Source organism: Haplochromis burtoni, unplaced genomic scaffold (assembly GCF_018398535.1).
Source record: "Haplochromis burtoni strain Fernald_Lab_line unplaced genomic scaffold, NCSU_Asbu1 Contig_119, whole genome shotgun sequence".
Classification (NCBI taxonomy): Eukaryota; Metazoa; Chordata; class Actinopteri; order Cichliformes; family Cichlidae; genus Haplochromis; species Haplochromis burtoni.
Genome location: NW_024582480.1, coordinates 1,808,040 through 1,826,310, shown reverse-complemented (window position 1 = coordinate 1,826,310; position 18,271 = coordinate 1,808,040). Strand labels below are relative to the sequence as shown.

Sequence of the window (18,271 nt, the reverse complement as noted above, 5' to 3'; positions counted from 1 at the left end):
GCTGTCAGACTGTGTGACTGAGTCAGCTGTGAAAACAACAACACTTAAATAAATGTGGAAGTTGGCTGTACCTACCTGTGTGTGCGTGTGTCTGTGCCTGGTGTATTCCACAAGTGGTGCCGAAACCCAGGAGAGTGCCGGTGGGGAAATGTCCGACCCACAGGCCGCGCCACCCGCCCAGCCTCTGCAATTCTTGGCGCAGATGCTGGCGGAGATGGCGACGATGAGCCGGGACCAGGCGGCCGACCAGCGTGCCCACCTGGCCGCGCTGCGGGAGCAGACGGACCGGCAGACGCAGGTTCTGGAGCGGCTGGTCGGGGCCGCTGCCACGCCGAAGCCCTCGCCACTGTCGGTGGCGGTGCCCCGGATGGGGGACGGGGACGACCCACAGGTTTTCTTGGAGACCTTCCGTGCCACGGCGGAGGCTTGCCAATGGCCGCGGGAGGAGTGGGCTCCGCGGCTGCTTCCCCTGCTGTCCGGGGAGGCACAAACAGCGGCCCTGAGTCTGCCTCCGGCGTCGAGGAGCAGCTTCGCGGACGTGAGCCGGGCGGTGGTGGACAGGCTGGGGCTCACCGCCGAAGACCACCGCCGGCGGTTCCGGGCCTGTCGGCTGGCTACAACGGACCGACCATTCGCCTGGGCCCGGCAGCTGCGCGACGCGGCGGTACGCTGGCTGCAACCGGGGACATCGGAGGGGGAGACGAAGCTGGTGGACAAGGTGGTGCTGGAGCAGTTCACGGAGGGATTGCCAGCGGAGACGGCGAGATGGGTCCGGTGCCACCGGCCCGCAAGCTTGGAGGTAGCGGTGACGCTGGCGGAGGACCACCTTGCCGCTGGAGCAGGGGAACCCGGGGACGCCGGGCGGAGGCCGAACAAACAGGCCCCAGTGCCGGCCCCGAGGCGCCGTGTGCCGACACCAGGGCAGGCAGAACGGCTGCCGGCGCTGAGCCCCACTAACCCTTTCGCGGCGTTGGTGCCGTCCAGGGGAACCGAGCCAAGTGGAGCCGCCCCCGAGCCACGGAGAGCAGCACAGACGCCGGGGCCGGAGTGTTGGAAGTGCGGGCAGCCGGGGCACCTGAGGAGGGATTGTCCGCTTATGGAAGTGGGGCAGGTGTTTCGTGTTGCTGGCGCCCCAGCACCCTCCCCCGGTCCAGGAGGGACATACAGTATTCCGGTAAGGACTCGAGGGGGTATACGCCAGGCGTTGGTGGACACGGGCTGCACGCAGACCCTCGTACACCAAAGCTTGGTTCGCCCCGGGGCATTGCTGGAGGCAGAATGGGTGGAGGTGAGGTGTGTGCATGGTGACGTTCACAAGTATCCCATAGTGCCGCTGTTATTGAAGTATAAGGGCAAAACGCATAGAGTAACGGCGGCGGTTAGCCCGCGCCTGTCGCACCCCCTGATTCTGGGTACCAATTGGCCGGGGTTTCATCAGCTACTGGGGCAGTACGCGGGGGTGCGATCACGACCGGAAGCGGGGTGTAGCGTGTGCGCGGCGTTCAGCGGTGACGCGGGGTCGTCCGACACTGACTCCGGGGGGGAGGAGCCGGCGGGTCCCTCACGGGACGTCCCGCCGGCCCCGGAAGTGTCCCCCATGGGTGATTTCCCACTGGAGCAGTCTCGTGACGGCACCCTACGCTCAGCCTTTGACCAAGTGATGGCTATTGATGGTCACGTGGTGCGCCCTGAGGCCGCGCAGACCTACCCGCGTTTCGTCTTATTAAACGACCGATTATATCGAGTGAGTCGTGACACTCAGACAGAGGAAACACACACCCAGTTGTTGGTGCCGCAGGGCCGCCGGGAAACGCTTTTCCAGGCGGCCCACTATAACCCCATGGCAGGGCATATGGGCTATGAGAAAACTCTGGAGCGAATAACGGCCCGATTTTATTGGCCGGGCATCCGAGCGGATGTGCGCCGCTGGTGCGCGTCCTGCCCGGACTGCCAACTTGTTAACCAGCCGGCCATACCGAAGGCGCCGCTGCGCCCTCTCCCCCTCATTGAGGTCCCGTTTGAGCGCATCGGCATGGACCTCATCGGGCCGTTTCACCGGAGTGCACGCGGCTACCGCTTTGTGTTAGTCCTGGTGGATTACGCAACGCGGTACCCGGAAGCAGTTCCGCTGCGCACCATCTCTGCAAAGAGTGTGGCGCAGGCACTGTTTCAGGTCATCTCCCGAGTCGGAATCCCGAAAGAGATACTGACTGCCATGCTATTCACTCATCACACTCCTTGTTCAAAACTCGCTTTGTTCCTTTCGACGCAAGCCCGGTTCAACTATAAATGTCAGCCTACTATCTTCTCCCAGCTCTGAGTAACTAGGTCAAATCACCCCGATGCCAACATACCCGCGCAAGATACTATGCACCGCTGAACCCACAGAGAGTGCACGATTCTCCTCCCTGTCACTAGTCTCAGCCTACTTACACCACTGCGGCGGGAAACTGCTACGAAATTTAACCCTTGGTCACTTAAATCTCCATTCCGACCCAACAGTAGTCTAACTGGTCACACTCCACGACCCCTGACGAGGCCTTGGACACTTAGCTGAGCCGCGCCAAACTGAAATAAGACTTTAAGCCAGTACCACCCTGATATCGGCGAAGAGTTTCGCGATTATACGAGATGACACGCTCATCTCAACTTCTGCTTGACATCCTTACTGTGTGCTCTTTCTAGTACCTCCTCCTGTTCTCCTTCATCATTTTCCGCCACTGTTGCTGGGGACTGGCCTGCCCAAGCGTTCCTCTCCACCGGGATTTTCTCCCTTTTGAATCTTTAGTGTAATTCAGGCAGCACCGGACCACAGCTGATTGAGTTCATCGCATTGATCTGACCTGTAACATCAGGTAAAAATGGAAACAAAGCTTCTGCCCGATTAGACTTACCAGGGTAGTGACAGCTTCGCCTATTGCCCGCCAACTCTAAATGATCTATATCTCAAGGCTATTTGGTTTACGATACAGGTAAATTAGCTCACAGGTTAATGGAGTATAGGTTCAATAATTCACCTGAGAAGCCAACAAGACATTTACTCCATACCAATAAATTACTCCCACTATTATGGATGACGGTCATTCCGTGCCACACACTATGCGCGAGACAATTGTTACCTGCCCGGTCCACAACGTGCAACTGCCTGATATGACAGAGGGTCGGACTACGTGTGCACATCCCTACAAGTCGGGGCAGTGACCCCATTTATTACTGCCACACGTGCCGAATCGCACTCAATCAATTTTAAGGGATTGCTGGTGTGTTACTCTCTTTTACCTTCGATTACAACTATATTCTGACAGAGCTTTAAACTTGTATAGTTTAGTCATTACAGTCTCAAACGGTGCCAATGCGGAACAACACCTCTCTCTCGCTCGCTCCACCATAACAACGCGTTCGAGTCGGTACTTGCGGCTAACCTATGAGGCTCGCTCGGATCGGACAGGTGAGGAGCCACGTCACTCGGAATTTGGATATTGTCTATAGGCCACCACCCTCGGAATCACTGCCCCTGTGAGCAGGATATAGCAGTGGCATGTTTCGACTGTCCGAGCTAGAGGAACCGCTTCTCTGATCTTAGTACACAACCTCTGTATATCGAGCCTCTGGTTGATAGTTACAGGAAGTAGGCGATCAAACGACACAGTGGAGGCTTGAACAGGAATCAGAAAGTTGATCGAGTGAAGGAGATCCACATTTGTCGATAATTAGTGGGCCTTGGTCCTTACACTACCTCATATTTGATGGAACACATTATTAGACAATTAGATAAAAATGCCTAGAATTCATTTATATGAAATGTCCGAGTGCCCTCCCTCCACACTCTCTTTGGATAGGAGGTCCACTCACGTACACTACATGCGGAGCCGCAAGCCCTATCAGGCTGACTGGGAAGAAGTGCCTACTAAATCTTGGCAATGTCTAACATAAAATGTAGCCCAGCAGTTTAAACTTCATGTTTTTCTGAAACTGAACAGATCAGTAGGATATTTATCAGATTTAGAGAAATATATTTGTGGATTCTTTCGAACACAGAGACAATGACCATCCCTACCTCATGTCCTGGGCCAATGTTAAGCACTTAATGCTCACAGAACCGAACTGCCTTTAAGGGCAGCACACATACTGACCTCTCTCTGGTATTGGATCTGTTATGGTGGCAGTAAAGTGAGTGATTATTGGAGAATGGTTGCAAGCTCTTTCACTGATTCTGCTGAAGTTCTACTTTATAATGTTATTTTTTTATTCTGGTGTAAATATCACTGAGATTAAAAAATGTCCTTTTCATGACTGACATGGGCAATGAAGCAACAAGGGTTTTATTTTAAAAAATGAACACCAGTTATCAGCGTCACATCTGCTAAAGCAGACAGCATGCAGCGACAAGGATGAGTACCCAAATAAGAGAAAGTAACTGATTTAATTGAAGGCGTGCCGTTTATTAAGACAGATCCACAAGAAAGGGAAAAAACATAAGTCTCAAACTAAACAGAGGAATGCCTAAACACAAAATAATAACCAGACCACTACAAAAACCTTGGAAAACATACACAATATATACACCAAGGGTAACGATGGAAAACAGAATACACTAACACAGCACACAGAACTATTACAAGAAAACAGGAAACCACAGACTCACAAACAGAGGGAGCATGAGATGTAACTGGGAAACGAATAAATAAACATGGAGACAGAATTCAACCTACATAAGGGACATGACACACTCAGAAGGAACAGAACCATGACTAACAGTAAATCAAAGGATGTTAATAATCAAAAACATAACACTTGGTCACCAGACCCAGGGCCATGACCATCGGGTTACGACTGTCTTTGGACAATGAACATAAAACATAAACACACAATAAAAAGTTTCACACAAATATCCAGATAACATGAAAAAAGATCAAAGCCTAGATTTATCCCATATTTGGGAAATTCTAACTGATCTTCGGAAAGCCTTGGAAAGCTGTTGAGACAGTATACAGCTGAGCATTATTTATTGTAAATAAATACAACTCAAACACACATAGGCCCAACATCAGCAGCTGACTGCAGGGCATGAAAAAGAGTCAAATTACACTTCGTTACGATCACGCACATGAAAATAACACGGAGCAGGTTTAATTTTCTTCGTTGGTAATCGCACCTTATTCCACGACTTTTCCACTATTGCAAGGAAGCTAGACCAGACTCGGCCGTGCGCGAACGCTGTGTTTAAAGGATTCTTCTAGTCCACGTTTGTTTTTCCGAGTATTCTTTTTTTTCTAACGATCACTGTGTTTATGTGTAAAACTCAACTATAGGGTAAAAAGCACTCGATATTGCGCCAGAGGATTGAAAGTTAGTACACATGTTGGGCTTGAGAATAAATACTAGGCGAAGGCCAACGACCCAGGTCGCGTGTTTAGTCCGTTTGGGAAGAATATAACGGCCTTTCATAAACCACCTACAAAGTCATCGAATCGCGTTGTGTGCAGTGGTGTGACCAATAGGTAACGCTTTGTAACGCATTAAAGACCCAGTTTGGTTCCAGCGCTCTTCGCCGCTACGGGGCTCGCATTCTGCGGCAACATCTGTCAGTGGTTTGTGCTCTTTTAAGAGAGAGATTCCCAACCTCTCTATAACTCGTAACAAGCGTTTGGATGCTACATCTAGGAGCCGGTTAGATGCATGCTACTGGAGTGAGACCGGGCAAGCCACTGCTAGTGGCGATATAATTGCTTCTTGTGAGCTGGGTGGGTGCGGCCCACCACGGACGCACTTTACTGCTTTGAGATTTGTAACATAGCATACAGGAGTAATATGACTTTGTCCTATCTGTCACTAAATGTTTAGACCGACCTAGCCTCCTCTTGGTACACACCGGATGATCAAGTCTTGCAGCGCTGAATTGTTCAGCAATGTAGTGGGGGACTGCAGGTATGCAGAGTAATCTTGTGACAGAAGTAAGGGAGCCCGAGCAACGAGGTGTGGTCGCTAAGGTTTTGGAAGATGAGAGTAAGTCCGCTACGGTAGACCGGTGGGTTGCGGGTGAGCAGCTACTCGGAAGTCTGTGGCCAATGACCAGAAGCTAGAAATAGATGGTGGTCACGATGTTCCATCTGTGGAAGCACTGGAGTTGTGGAGGTCAAGCTAAAGATGTTAAGATGTTCACTGGCAGTGAGTGGGATGGAAATTCCTCCATCAGTGGGACAATTGAGAATCAAACAGGCTGGGATGGATTGAGCATGTGTAGAGGAGGGAGGGTGGTTAACTTGATAAAAGATGATAAAGATGGAGCTGCCAGGCAGGAGGACAAGAGGAAGACCTCAGAGGTGATGCGGAGGTCGGCCACTCAGGACCAAAATGTTGCTGTTTTTGTGCTTTCTATCAGCTTTTGCGATTTCTGAGCCACATGGACACCAGAACAAGCAGTGTTCAAGTATACAAATAGCTAAACACAGCTTCGTCACAGGGCTAAGAAAATGTCAACGCGCGAGCATCTTGATAATCACTTCAAACCTATACCAGGCACTACGTGCTGCCTCTCTAGTAGGCCGCCCAGACGAAGAGGCAAGCGATATAGTTAGACACCATGCGACCAGATCGGAAATTCAGCCTTCCGAATAGGAAGATGTAGGTCAAAAAAAGACTGCAGTGAGCTGCATACAGGGCTGGACTGGGACAAAAATCGCCGGGCATTTTGACTAGAGACCGACCACCATTATAGGAAAAACCATAATGCCTTTGAATGAAAACAAACGCTGTTGTGACAGTGACATACAATGTTTTCGTGGTATATATGCATCAATCTATCAATCGTTTGTTGTAAGATTCAGATAATTCTTTAATAAACGCTGGAAATTTTAAATGAGAATAACAAAGAAACTGAAAACGGAGATTTTTTAAAACTCCTTTTTTGTGTTTACGTGTGGACGAGGAATACAGAGTTCGTCACGCAACGTCAAAGGTATGTGCCTTTATTCACGTCACGCTGTGGCCACGTTATTGTTTACATGAGATGAATTGCAGAATGATAGAGACAAAATACTGTTAATCTGACTGTCTGCAGGTTTACACGCAGTTACTGTCCCTCCATTTAGAAAGGCAGAGGCGTCACGGTGTGATTATTTTACTGTATGTGTAATAATATTCAACATTGCTGTCAATGCATTTTTCAAAAAACCTCTCTGTGCAAAATGGGTTTAAAAACATAAACAACTGTGGATACCTGTTTGATTGATTTAAAGGTTTCGTTCTAGAAAAAGTGTCCTTTCTCTACACCTCCCTAACTATTTAAATTCCGGTTCATTCCGCACTTTGTTCGGGTGAATTACAAACCGGTGAACTAGCACCACATATAAGAGTCCCCTCCGTCGATGACAAAGAAAGGGTATCACTAAGGAAAACTTGAGTGACCGTGTTTTGCTGTCCCTATCAAGCAGTATGAAAAGGAAGAGGTCAGAAGCAAACGCCAGTCTACTAGTGTCCGGATAAGTGTGCCACATTTCATTGCGAGTACAATAGCCGGGATAGAGTAACTAGTTCTTTACGTACTGCTTCCTATCGCGACGACGAGCTTCCTGATGAACAGCAGGCTTAGCGACGGTATTGAGACCACGGTGGTCCCAAGTTAGACACAGCTCGCAGCCGCCCTCTACCTCCGACCGCGGCTAAAGAGCCAGTTGCTCGTCAGTGGCATGAGCTCCCCACTCTGCCAGCTTGTCATGTCAGGTACACCGCAATACCGACGAAGGGTCGACTGGGATCACCAACTTCTCTATTATATCTCACCACGTTCTGCCTTTGAGGTATATATTCATTCAGCTGGATCTGATCGTCACTGCTCTGCATCTCCCCATCTCGTGTCAGCGCGCTCTGTGGCTCCATCCGCAAGCTCAGTGATTCAAGCGTTTGTTTTTTCTGCCCCCCCCCCCCCACACACACACACACTTTGGGAAGGTCTGAGTTAGACTATTATTAAAAATTCTCTGCTGTGTAAATTTGAAAGGAAAACAGGAACTGAATTATGTAAATCATTGGAAAACAAAAAACGCTGTACACTCCACGGAGTGTGAAAGTTTGGGTGAGGTTGGTGTTCACTGATTGACAGATTAGTATCAGAATAATATCAGCATGCAGGAACGTTGACAGGTGACATTCACCTGATGGTGCTCTGCCGGTTTTTGATCACTGACTGTTTTAGGAGCTTTTTGAGATTAAATAGAAGAAAATACAAAACATTAAACATGTTAACAACACAAAAGCCATATTAAACGCAGACTACTTTAGGCCCGGAAGTAGGATTCGTCACGTCATCACTTAACGACCGGATAGTAGCTTGAAACCCTGTGTAAGAGGGAAGGGGCGGAGCATGGACAGAGAGGTTAGGAGTCTCACGGTTTTCTGACCGTGTGCACAGGTAGTTCTGGATAACTGTTACATCTTCAGTTTGTAATAAATAGTCTTCAAATCATAATGCAACTGAATGCATTTCTTTTGGAAACCAGGAACACGCGTCAGCCATAGACTCCCTCTAAAACATCAGTAGTAGTGAGCAAGCTTCTTTATTTTAACGTGGCTCACATCCATGCATGTAAATATGACACAGTATATATCACAATTTGGTTTAGACAGCCCCCTAGTTGTGAAGCTGAACTAACCCACATAACTCCTATCAACACAATCTTATCTCTCTCTTATCTAAAAAAAGTTTTTCCTAATTTTCAACCACAATCAGAATTTGCATTTCATTCTAATCATAAATCATCATCATAATCTGTCAGATTTGTACCACACGAAACAAATTTCATAACAAAATAATCGGTTTTAACAAAGCTGTGGACAGCTGGATGGTTTTCGCGCTCGCCTTTTTTGTTCCTGGTGGGCTCCCCTCTGTCTCCATGGTAACGCAGGCACCGCCATAGCGCGAGCGTTGTCTTGTTTTTGAGCAGTAGCAGTGCGGCGGGTCCAGAGAAACTGCTTTCTTCCACATTTAACGATCAAACCTGACAAATGTGAGTTCACCGAAACTCTCCGCGCTCATGTTTGTTACCGAGAGCGCCGTGAACGCGCAGGAGGAGCTTCCGGTCGTTTGTTTCGTTGTAAAACGTCTGTAACGTTTCAGGCTTTTAAATGGTTTCATTAACGGCAGCATCTTCAGTTTAACAGGTAACTGCAGTTAAACTGTAATTGCCAAAACGGATTCGTCAGGAATAAAAACGTTTCAGAGCTAACGACACAGAACGAGCTAAAGATGACAGAATAATGTGAAATAAATAAATACATTAAAGAAGTATTGTAAACAAGGAACCAGCCAAAATCCTTTAGAGGGAAACAAAAGAAAAGTAAATGAGATAGAATCAGAACAACAGACAGGGACATCACTCAAAGCTCAGAAACGGCCAGACTTTAATAACAGCGTTAGACTTCCTTCCATTAAATTGGTTTCTGAAGCACTCCAGATTGGTAAAAGCACTGAGGACAAACCTGGAGCTGATGGGCGTGGCTGCAGACCCGATTTTAACAGGTGGAGAGGTTTAGGAGGAAAAGCGACAGAAACCTCTGAGATAATCCTGTGTGGTTGTAGTGCACGTGGCTCTCTGATGGGGGTGGCTCCGGCAGCACCCTCGTGTCCACAAACGTAGAAGAGCTGAGCACAGGTTTCTGAAATGCTTGTGGACGAGCCGCGGTGCTTCTGGCAGCTGATTTTCTCTGAAACAGAAGATAACGCAAAGTTTTTCCTGTGTCGTGGTGAAACTTTAAGTCTCTGTGTTTTCCTCAGACACTCCCGAGGCTCCTCTGACTTCAGAAAAACACAATGCCGGTGAGGAACCTTAATCCATTACTTTTGTCAAAGGACGGCAGGTGTGACGCCTCTTCAGCTCGACTGTCACGTGTTTGATGTTCAGTTGGTCTTCTTCTTCAGGTGTTGCCTGTTTGGAGGCTTGCAATCCCTCTACCTGCAGTGCTGATGATCACTGTGAGCCTGTACATGATCGTCCTAGGGATTGGGCTCTGGATCCGATACTGCCTCAAGGTTGGTGCTCTGTTCATGCTTCTTACAGACCAGAAAACTAAGAAATGGTTCCCTGTGAGGTACTTACCTTTGGTTTGACCCCTGCAGGGACCCGTCTTTGCTCTATGGGCTGTGTTTTACCCACTGTGCTGTCAGCTTTGAACTTATAATAAAATTCTCTGCTGGATTCATGCAGGTATAGGAAAATATACATGAAACGTTTATATTGTAAAGCTGGCAGTTATCATTTTACAGCTTATGAACACTTTTATGTCTCAGTAGTTCTCAGAAACATGCCTGTGTCTGCTTGAGCTGCAGTAGTTAACCCTGTGGGTTTATTCAGGTTGTGGCTGTGCAGGCAGGCATGCACTTTTACTGTTCCCCTGATTCTGACTGATGCAGTTTATAAAGTGTAACACAGACGACTGGACTCTGGAGAAGATCATCCGACCCAGCTGTGGAAGGGTTATTTATTCAGCATTTAAAGAAGTTTGTATTTGAGGTTACAGCGTGACGTCCGGGGTCTAGCAGGATTCTGACTGAGGTCATGTGACAGATTTTTGCATTTCTGTGTGCCTTTAAGGACTACTGTTCTTTAGAGTGCAGTGAATGCTGTGCAGGCCTCTCTGTGTGCGAGCAGTGCATCAGACTGGGTGAAATGTGCGACTGCCGCCTGCCGGCTGTGGGACCATTCCTGGCTGAATCCTGCTCTCCGGCTTCTGTAAGTAAACCAGCAGCACTGGCGGTCACACGAGCTCCGGCACAGAAACCATCAGCTCACGTTTGGAAACACTCTCCTCAATGTTGGTGTAAAATGTGATAAAACACTCAGACACATTCAAACAATGATGCTGATGAGGTGTGCAGAAGGTTCATTTTACAGTGAATAATTATATAAAATAAATCAATGATAGTCATTAAAAGCAGAGCGATTAAAAACTGACGTAAATAAAATGAAGCCTCACTGTTCCTGTAGTGGTCACATCAGGTGCCACTACCCCTAAACCAAATGAGATTACTGGAGACAAACCAGCAACCCTTCACTTTCTCAAACCACTTTGGAGGCACTAATCCTGGTGATCTCAGATGTTATCAGTAATGACATGGTGTATTGATAATGTCTGTGAACTGGGAAGCCAGTGACCCCATTCACAGTGAGGTGAACATTTGCTGCAGAGCTGTGTGTCAGCTGTCGCCAGAAAGGAAAGGTTCCTCAGAGGGTGCTGGACCGCCCCACCGTGACTGACAAAGGTTTGCAGATCATGTAAATGTTAAACAACACTGCGTTTTCCATATCATGCTGCAACCCACAAAGAATTTGAATCAGCAGGCTGTTAAACCCACAGCTGACCTCTGAACTCTGTGCTGCCGTAGAAAAAGCTGCTTCTTGTTGTTGCCTTATGTGAAGAAAGTGAGCTTACATATGATCAAGATTGTCAGCTGTGTTAGCTGATCAAAGTGTATCATTAATGCAAAATGTGTAGTTTGGTTTGCATTAATAAAATCAGGAGGTATGAATCACCACACGCCTCATGATCTAAGTGTTATTGTCAGGGTTATAATGGTAACTTAAAATAATGAATGTGTGTGGGTAAAACAGCTTCCTGGCTGCAGGAGAAGTTCACCTGCTGGGACAGGTGAAGCTTTTTCCTTTGAAAAAAAAAAAGAAACGGAAAGATGATAAAAAGAAGAAGAAGAAAAAAAGAGAGAATAGAAAGAAAGAAAGGAAAACTAGGAGAGAGAAGAAAGAATAAAGAAGAAAAAAAAAGTGAAGCTACACAAGCGTGCTTGTTGGTTTCTGCGGGTTCTTCAGGACACAGCAGGTGCTGCCGTTAAATCCTCGCCCAGAAAGTTAGTCTCCTGTCTGAGCTGCTGTGTTTTTCTTTCCTACAGTGCTCCAGGTGGGACTGTGCCTGTACCTGCCAGGTTCCTGACTGCGACACCTGCAACTGTTTATGCTTCGAGATCAGGATGAAGTAGGAGGCGAGGATGGAGGTGCTCATCCACCGAACTAATTTTATACTTGTTATAGCATTTACAGCGGAGATGGAGGTGGCTACACACAGAACCGGCCTTACACCTTCTCTTCTGAGTCATTCACTGACTTTTTCTCTTTGACTTTTTGAGACTGAACATTTTTCTTTCATTGCCAGAGAATGGGTTGCCTTGCCACTGATAGGCTAACCGGCAGCTGTATGCTGATATATTTCTTCTGTAAATGTGGCTCCATAATCGCTATGGTTGGCTGGCCTTTTCTATACACTAATTTCCGCTAATTTAAGAGACTACCCACCACCACCATCACATATCCTCCTCTACATTTACTATAATTACTGCCTTTGGACCATCTGTGTGTTCATCTGAGTAGCTGCATCGCTCTTACTCTGATCACACGGAGCTGACTGAATGGGCAGGTTTTCGCTTCCTTCCTGATCAGGGTCCGCCCTTGGTGGATTGTGATAATGTCGACTGTAGGTCTCTAAAACGGTGCTATTATCCCTGAGCAGCGGGTCTTGGATTAAAAGCATCAACGCCAAAAGACAGCTTGTGCCTTATGAAACGGCCTGAGGTCACGCCGAGCTGATGTCTGTTTTGCTGAAAGTACCTTCAGTACCTTGTTTTTGACGAATGGTTTATTAAATCCACATTTACACCACAGAAGCTTCTTTTTGTTTTATCTCCTCCCACTAAAACCTCCCTCCTCGGGAAGTAGCTACAAAGTTACAGCTGAGTTTGCACACAGTGCCATATGTACATGAGCATGTTCAGGGATTGTACTCCTGTTTATGTTTCCAGGACTACTGCAAACAGGAAGGATTTCCACGTCATCTCAAAGCAATAAAACAGACATATTTTGTGTTTACCCCACAATTTTTTTTATTCTTTCATCCCTCATATCAAACATTTGTTTTCCACATGTAAATTCTTTGTCATTTTATCTGTTTAGCAGATATTTGCTGACTTCTGCTCATTAACTAAGATTTGTAGTCAACCTCTCCATCAGGTGTTCCAGATGTTTGTGCTGATGATTCGTCCAGCAGAATGTATGATTTGATCCCCCACAGCTTCAACACTGAGCTTTCTTTAGATAACCTGTTAAGAATCAAGTCAAATTTTTGCAGGCACAGCTTTACGACTGAAAGTCTCAAGGTCGAGGCTTGTTCACATTCATTTGTGTCCGCGACATCATGTAAATCAGGTCAGACTCTCTACAGGAAGAGTTGGAGACAAAGGGAGAGGCTGAGGAGGTGGAAGATGGCAAATGTGTAGGCCTGAGCCGGACGACCCCCGCTGGTGTCAAACACACTATTTGAGTCATTTGTAGTGGTGGCCATAGTGGCGGTATAGGTGCTGCTGGTAGAGGTAGTGATGGGGGCATTGGTGGGGTTGGCAGTGGTGTTGGAAGCCGGAGCCAAGCGCATCTCAAGGGTCTCAGTCAGGAAGGAGTTAAAGGTGCTCACTCTGGTGAAGGTCATGACTGAGCTTCGTCTCCTCCTGGCAGAGGAGCTTGGAGCTGTTAACATGACCGCCTGGAACCAAGAGCCGCCCTGCTTACACATCAGCGGGCCGCCAGAATCACCCTGAACAAAGAGACGGGAAGGTTCAAATTTAAAATTCAGAATTATTTGGGTGCCAGGTTGTTCCCTCTAATAAAAAATGTAAAAAGGCTTAAAAATAACACAAAATAGAGAAGCTCTTTTAAATGAAATCGAATTGGCCCATAATGAAGACTGAAACTTCAAAGCTAGATCTGCTTTATGTTTGTACATGTTTCTAAAGATTGTAAGCACTCTGGAAACTCAAGATGATGAACTATCCAAATTCAACATGTGACTGTAATAAGCAGCTAAATCCAGAATAAACAACATGTCAGCAGACAGTGTTATAAGAAGAAGAATCCAGTCATTTACCTGCTGCAGTGCAAACACGTCTGTACAGATGCTCTCACTCGATGATGAGTTCCCACAGTTTACCACCGAGGTCTGAAACTGCTGCATAACTTCCTCAGCTAACATCATGAAAGATAAGAAAATCCTGATGTTTGACTAAAGAATCTGTAAGTGCAGTGGTCCACATGTGTAATCTGAGGGATGGACTGGTGCAGAGTCTGGGCAGAACTCTGTCAGCCTTCATGTTGCTGACTCACCTCCTCCTCTTCCAGGACTCCAACCGGCCGCCCAGCACGCCAAGCCCTCGGCGAAGGTTCCCCCGTTGTCCAAGCAGATGGGCTGGATGTAGTCGGTCAGGGTGGGCTGGGCAGATAGACGGAGGATGGCTATGTTGGTCCCGGTCGTGTTGCTCAGAGTGATATTTGTCACATTCAGCGTCACCTCAAAGGTTGGACATGTCTGTCTGCTGTGGCTCATCCTGTGCTGTTCCACTGGCTGACAGTTGGTGGCAGTAAAACAAAGTAAATGTAGAAATGTGCCAACAAAGTCTGAGACACAAATTGTATAAAAGGATTGATTTTGATTGAAATAGACTAATATATAGTTTCCAACTGGTTACACATAATCTTTCTTTCTTGTTTTGAATTGTCTCCACAGACTTAACCTTATAGAAGAATGTGCTTATTCTAGATACTTGTGAGACAGCACACTTGTTTCCTGCATTAAAGTGATTATTTCTCTGAACGGGTGTCTTTATGACCCACCTCCACTTCCTATGTTGCCCCAGCCGGTGACCCAGCTGTTAACACCGCTGTAGAAGGTGCTGTCTGAAGCTGCCAGGCAGACGGGAGAAATGTAGCTGCTGAAAGTCACAGATGAGGAGAGCTGCAGGAGGCAGACGTCGCTGTCATTGGTATCAGAGTTGTAGTCTGGATGTTTGATAAGCTTTTAATAACATTTAGGTTAATGTTTGCATTAGCACCATAAAGTGACAAATCAACCGTTTGGTGGAGCACTTTAAAAAAAAAATCAAACATTAAATTTCATTCATCTATCACATGTCAAAAAAATATGCCTTCCTAAAATGATTCTCAACCGTTTGGTTTAGCAGGTTGTTAAAGGGTTAAAGAGCCATACTCCCTTCTGCACAGTACCTTTGTCTCAGCAGGTTCTTTGGCTTGTTCTGGCCATCATGTGATCAGTGTATTTTTGGAAACTGTTATGTAAAAGATGATTTCCTGGAACAATGCTTTCATGTCTGTCGGCAAACTGGATCTACCAGTAAAAGATTAGAATCAGAATAAGGAACAGCTAAGCACAGGTGAGTTCACAGGTATGCAGAAGTGCAGATTCATGTTTGTAGTGCCAGGAGAGGCCCTGAGGATGAAACAATTCCACTGGTTAAAGGAGACGATAGATGATAAACAAATGAGGTCAACAGAGATTGTATGAGACGTTGTTTACATAAGTAGGTTATTAAAGGCTGCCAAAAAAAAGGTTATTAAAGTGCAAGTGAAGAGCCGGCGCTTGCACACACGGAGTTTGACACACCTGAAACACACAGCAAGTTTATTGAGATGAAAAAGTAACAACAAAGAATGTAACATACATAAGCAAGTTTCTTAGTAAGAATAAACTTGTTACGGTTTTGTATGTTCACTCGTTTTAGGGGGTTGGTGAGGTAGAGGAGTGTTTATCTGGAATTGAACACAAGGAGGGAAACAAGACGCAAGGGCTCACACAACATATATAAACAGACACACAGGGCAAAGACACAAGAGGGAATCTAATAATCAAGTGAGAAAACTCACAATAAAATACCTAAGATCATAAATGAACCTGAACATAAGCTTCAGAGCCCTTGCTGCTCATGCCTGGTTCGAGCCTTGCTCTGAAACTATGCCTCCCCCGAGCCTGCCGGCAAATGTGCGACCCCGCCACCGTCATCCCCTCAAGGATGGAACTCATACCCGGGCCTCGCGAATCTCCCTGGGAATCTCCAAACCAGACACCCGGCAAGTCTTTAGGGTCCACCGCCTCACTTATGCCCATTGTTACGTTTCGGTGTTGTCAGTGTTTTGTTTTTTGCGTGACTGTCATGTATTTCCTGCTTTACTTTGAAAGTCTGTGTTATCTCAGTGTGTTCAGTTTACGTTTCCTTGTCTCGTCAGGTCTAATTTGCCCCAGCTGTGTTTCCCTCCTGTGGTCCATTCCCTGATTGCTCCTTCTATGTATTTAAGCCTTGTGTTTCAGTATGTCATGGTCGCGATCTCCCCCTGTGTTGTAAATAAATAGTTTGTTGTAAATAGCTGTGAATGGATTTGTCAATACTTTCGTTTTGGGATTTTGGTGGAGAGCCTTAGTGTTTTTTTTCTCGTGTGTATTTTCCTTATTTTTATTTTCTTGCGTTGCACGCCGGTTGCCTAGGCCGGGGTGTAACACCATCGAGCAGATATTTCACGGCTGTAAATACTTGGAGATATGTGGATGTTACCAGTCATCATCGTTCCCCCAGTCAAGTACATTGAGAGAACACACCACTAGTATTTAATCAATCAATCAATCAATCAATCAAAGCTTTATTCGCCACGTGCAGGTTGCACACACACAACACAGACATCACATGGGGATACAGGTCAGAGATCGGTAGCGTTACAGAAAAACACTGAAATATACACTACAATGGGAAAGTACAAGAGGGAAAAAAGAGAGCTCTGCTCATGCTGGGCTCCTGGGAGGACAGCATGAGAACAGAAAACAAAAAAACTCCTCTGCACAAAGAAGCACATAAATGTCCACAGCACAACATTATGGAGCACGCGACCAGCCACAGGGTCGGGTGGGGGGTGAAGAGTAATCCGAAGCAAACACAGCAGCCATCCTGCCCAGCGCTACCATTCCAGCGCGGGCTCAGACTCGCCATGTTCTCAGGAGGGAACAAGATTCGAAGGCATTTGGAAAGGGAGGGGGGATGAGTGTGTGCATATCACTGTATATGTATGTGTGTGTCCATAGTTCAGCTGAGACAGTGTCCTTCGCCCTGCCAGGTTAGGTAAAAACAGTCTTCCAGCCAACCCAGGTGGCCTTGCATGGAATGAGAAGGAACAGACTAAACAGTCGTTATCAGGGTGTTTTTGTTCGGCTCCAGCCTTGAGACCGCAGCTGGCGCCAAATGTATGGCACTTTTTCTATTTGTTCCAGAAATAAGCTCATGAAATTTAAAAAGGGAGATCACGTGAGATTGTCTCAAGTTAGAGGTGTGTTTGATAAACACTATGAACAGACTTTCACGGATGAAATATTCACTATAGACCAATGCATACCTAGGGATCCTCCGGTTTGTAAAATCAAAGATTACGATGGGGAACTAATTATCGGTAGTTTTTACGAGCATGAGCCACAGAAAATCAATGTGGTTGTGGGTAAGCTGTATCATATAGAGAGCATTCTGACAAAACGTAAACAGAGGGGGCAAATGTATTTCCTGTCAAATGGGGAAACTGGCCTGAAAAGTTTAATAGCTGGATTAAAGCCAGTGACCTTAAAAACCTAAAATAAAAACCTTCCACCTCATTTCATGCTGGTGACATGACTCTCAGGTCTCAAGGCTTTTACGTAACACTACCTTCAAACGCTAGCCTAAATGTATTTAAAAATAACACGAGTAGCCGTTTCCGTGAGGATCTCGCCCAGTATCTCTATCTCGCTGGGCCCTGGGAGGTGGCTGTCATTAAAATTTCCTATCCCTATACATGGTTCAATCTCCCAAATGATATGGCATACTTTGAATGGAGGAAAAAGAGTGATGCAGAGCAGAAGCCCGCTGATGTTGATAAGCAAAAAATATTTTTTTATGGTTTTTATGAGGATCCTAACATGCTGAGATCACAGATTGATGATGCCTGCCTTAGACGTATTGAATTTGATATTTTTCTCAAATATAACCCAATTCAGAAAAAGTCTGAATTTACATCTGGTGGAATATATCATCTCAGAGTTTATTCCCCCCCTTGCATATATGCTTGGTGTCACACTAGGGGTCTGGTTAAGATTTAAGCGGAAGTGTGCCCTGTATCCCGCGGATATGACGGCTGGCTGTTACCATTTCTTTTGTTATTCTGACATTGTGACGCCATAGCTTGTTGGTGACATCTATTTGCTTCTGCTGCATGCTGTCAAAATACAGGGTACCTATGGAGATGTCGTTACACTGAGTTTTAACAAACTAGATTACATGCCAGTGTCGGAACCATATCAAAAATATTCATATTGAAATCAAAACGCATCAGAACGAAACTGTGAACTTTACCTACAATAAAACAATAGTTAAGCTACATTTCCAGCCTATCGAGGATCTGTCGTAATTCATAAACAA

The 18,271-nt window shown here is 46.4% G+C and overlaps 2 protein-coding genes across 4 annotated transcripts; one reads left to right on the top strand and one right to left on the bottom strand.

Annotated features, from left to right (window-relative positions):
- The first annotated feature begins 8,877 nt into the window (after positions 1-8,877).
- Positions 8,878-12,870, top strand: si:ch211-198p11.6. 3 transcript variants are annotated; one of them, XR_006054738.1, is made up of 5 exons: positions 8,878-9,005; positions 9,773-9,814; positions 9,900-10,027; positions 10,590-10,727; positions 11,900-12,870. XR_006054738.1 is itself a non-coding variant. In XM_042223745.1 (5 exons), exons 2-5 carry the CDS (start codon positions 9,809-9,811, stop codon positions 11,984-11,986), a joined length of 342 nt encoding a protein of 113 aa, XP_042079679.1. In that variant the 5' UTR covers positions 8,882-9,005; positions 9,773-9,808; the 3' UTR covers positions 11,987-12,662. The 3 variants fall into 3 exon arrangements, 2 of the variants coding, with proteins under 2 accessions (XP_042079679.1, XP_042079680.1); XM_042223745.1 differs by having other exon boundaries at positions 8,882-9,005; positions 9,917-10,027; positions 11,900-12,662; XM_042223746.1 differs by lacking the exon at positions 8,878-9,005 and adding an exon at positions 9,026-9,159 and having other exon boundaries at positions 9,917-10,027; positions 11,900-12,662.
- A 182-nt stretch (positions 12,871-13,052) lies between these two features.
- LOC121815022 (transmembrane protease serine 9-like) lies at positions 13,053-14,388 on the bottom strand. The gene is made up of 3 exons (XM_042223744.1): positions 14,154-14,388; positions 13,918-14,015; positions 13,053-13,587 (listed from the first exon to the last, which is right to left on the bottom strand). The coding sequence occupies exons 1-3, from the start codon at positions 14,371-14,373 to the stop codon at positions 13,216-13,218; spliced, it is 690 nt and encodes a 229-aa protein (XP_042079678.1). The 5' UTR covers positions 14,374-14,388; the 3' UTR covers positions 13,053-13,215.
- Positions 14,389-18,271: the final 3,883 nt, after the last annotated feature.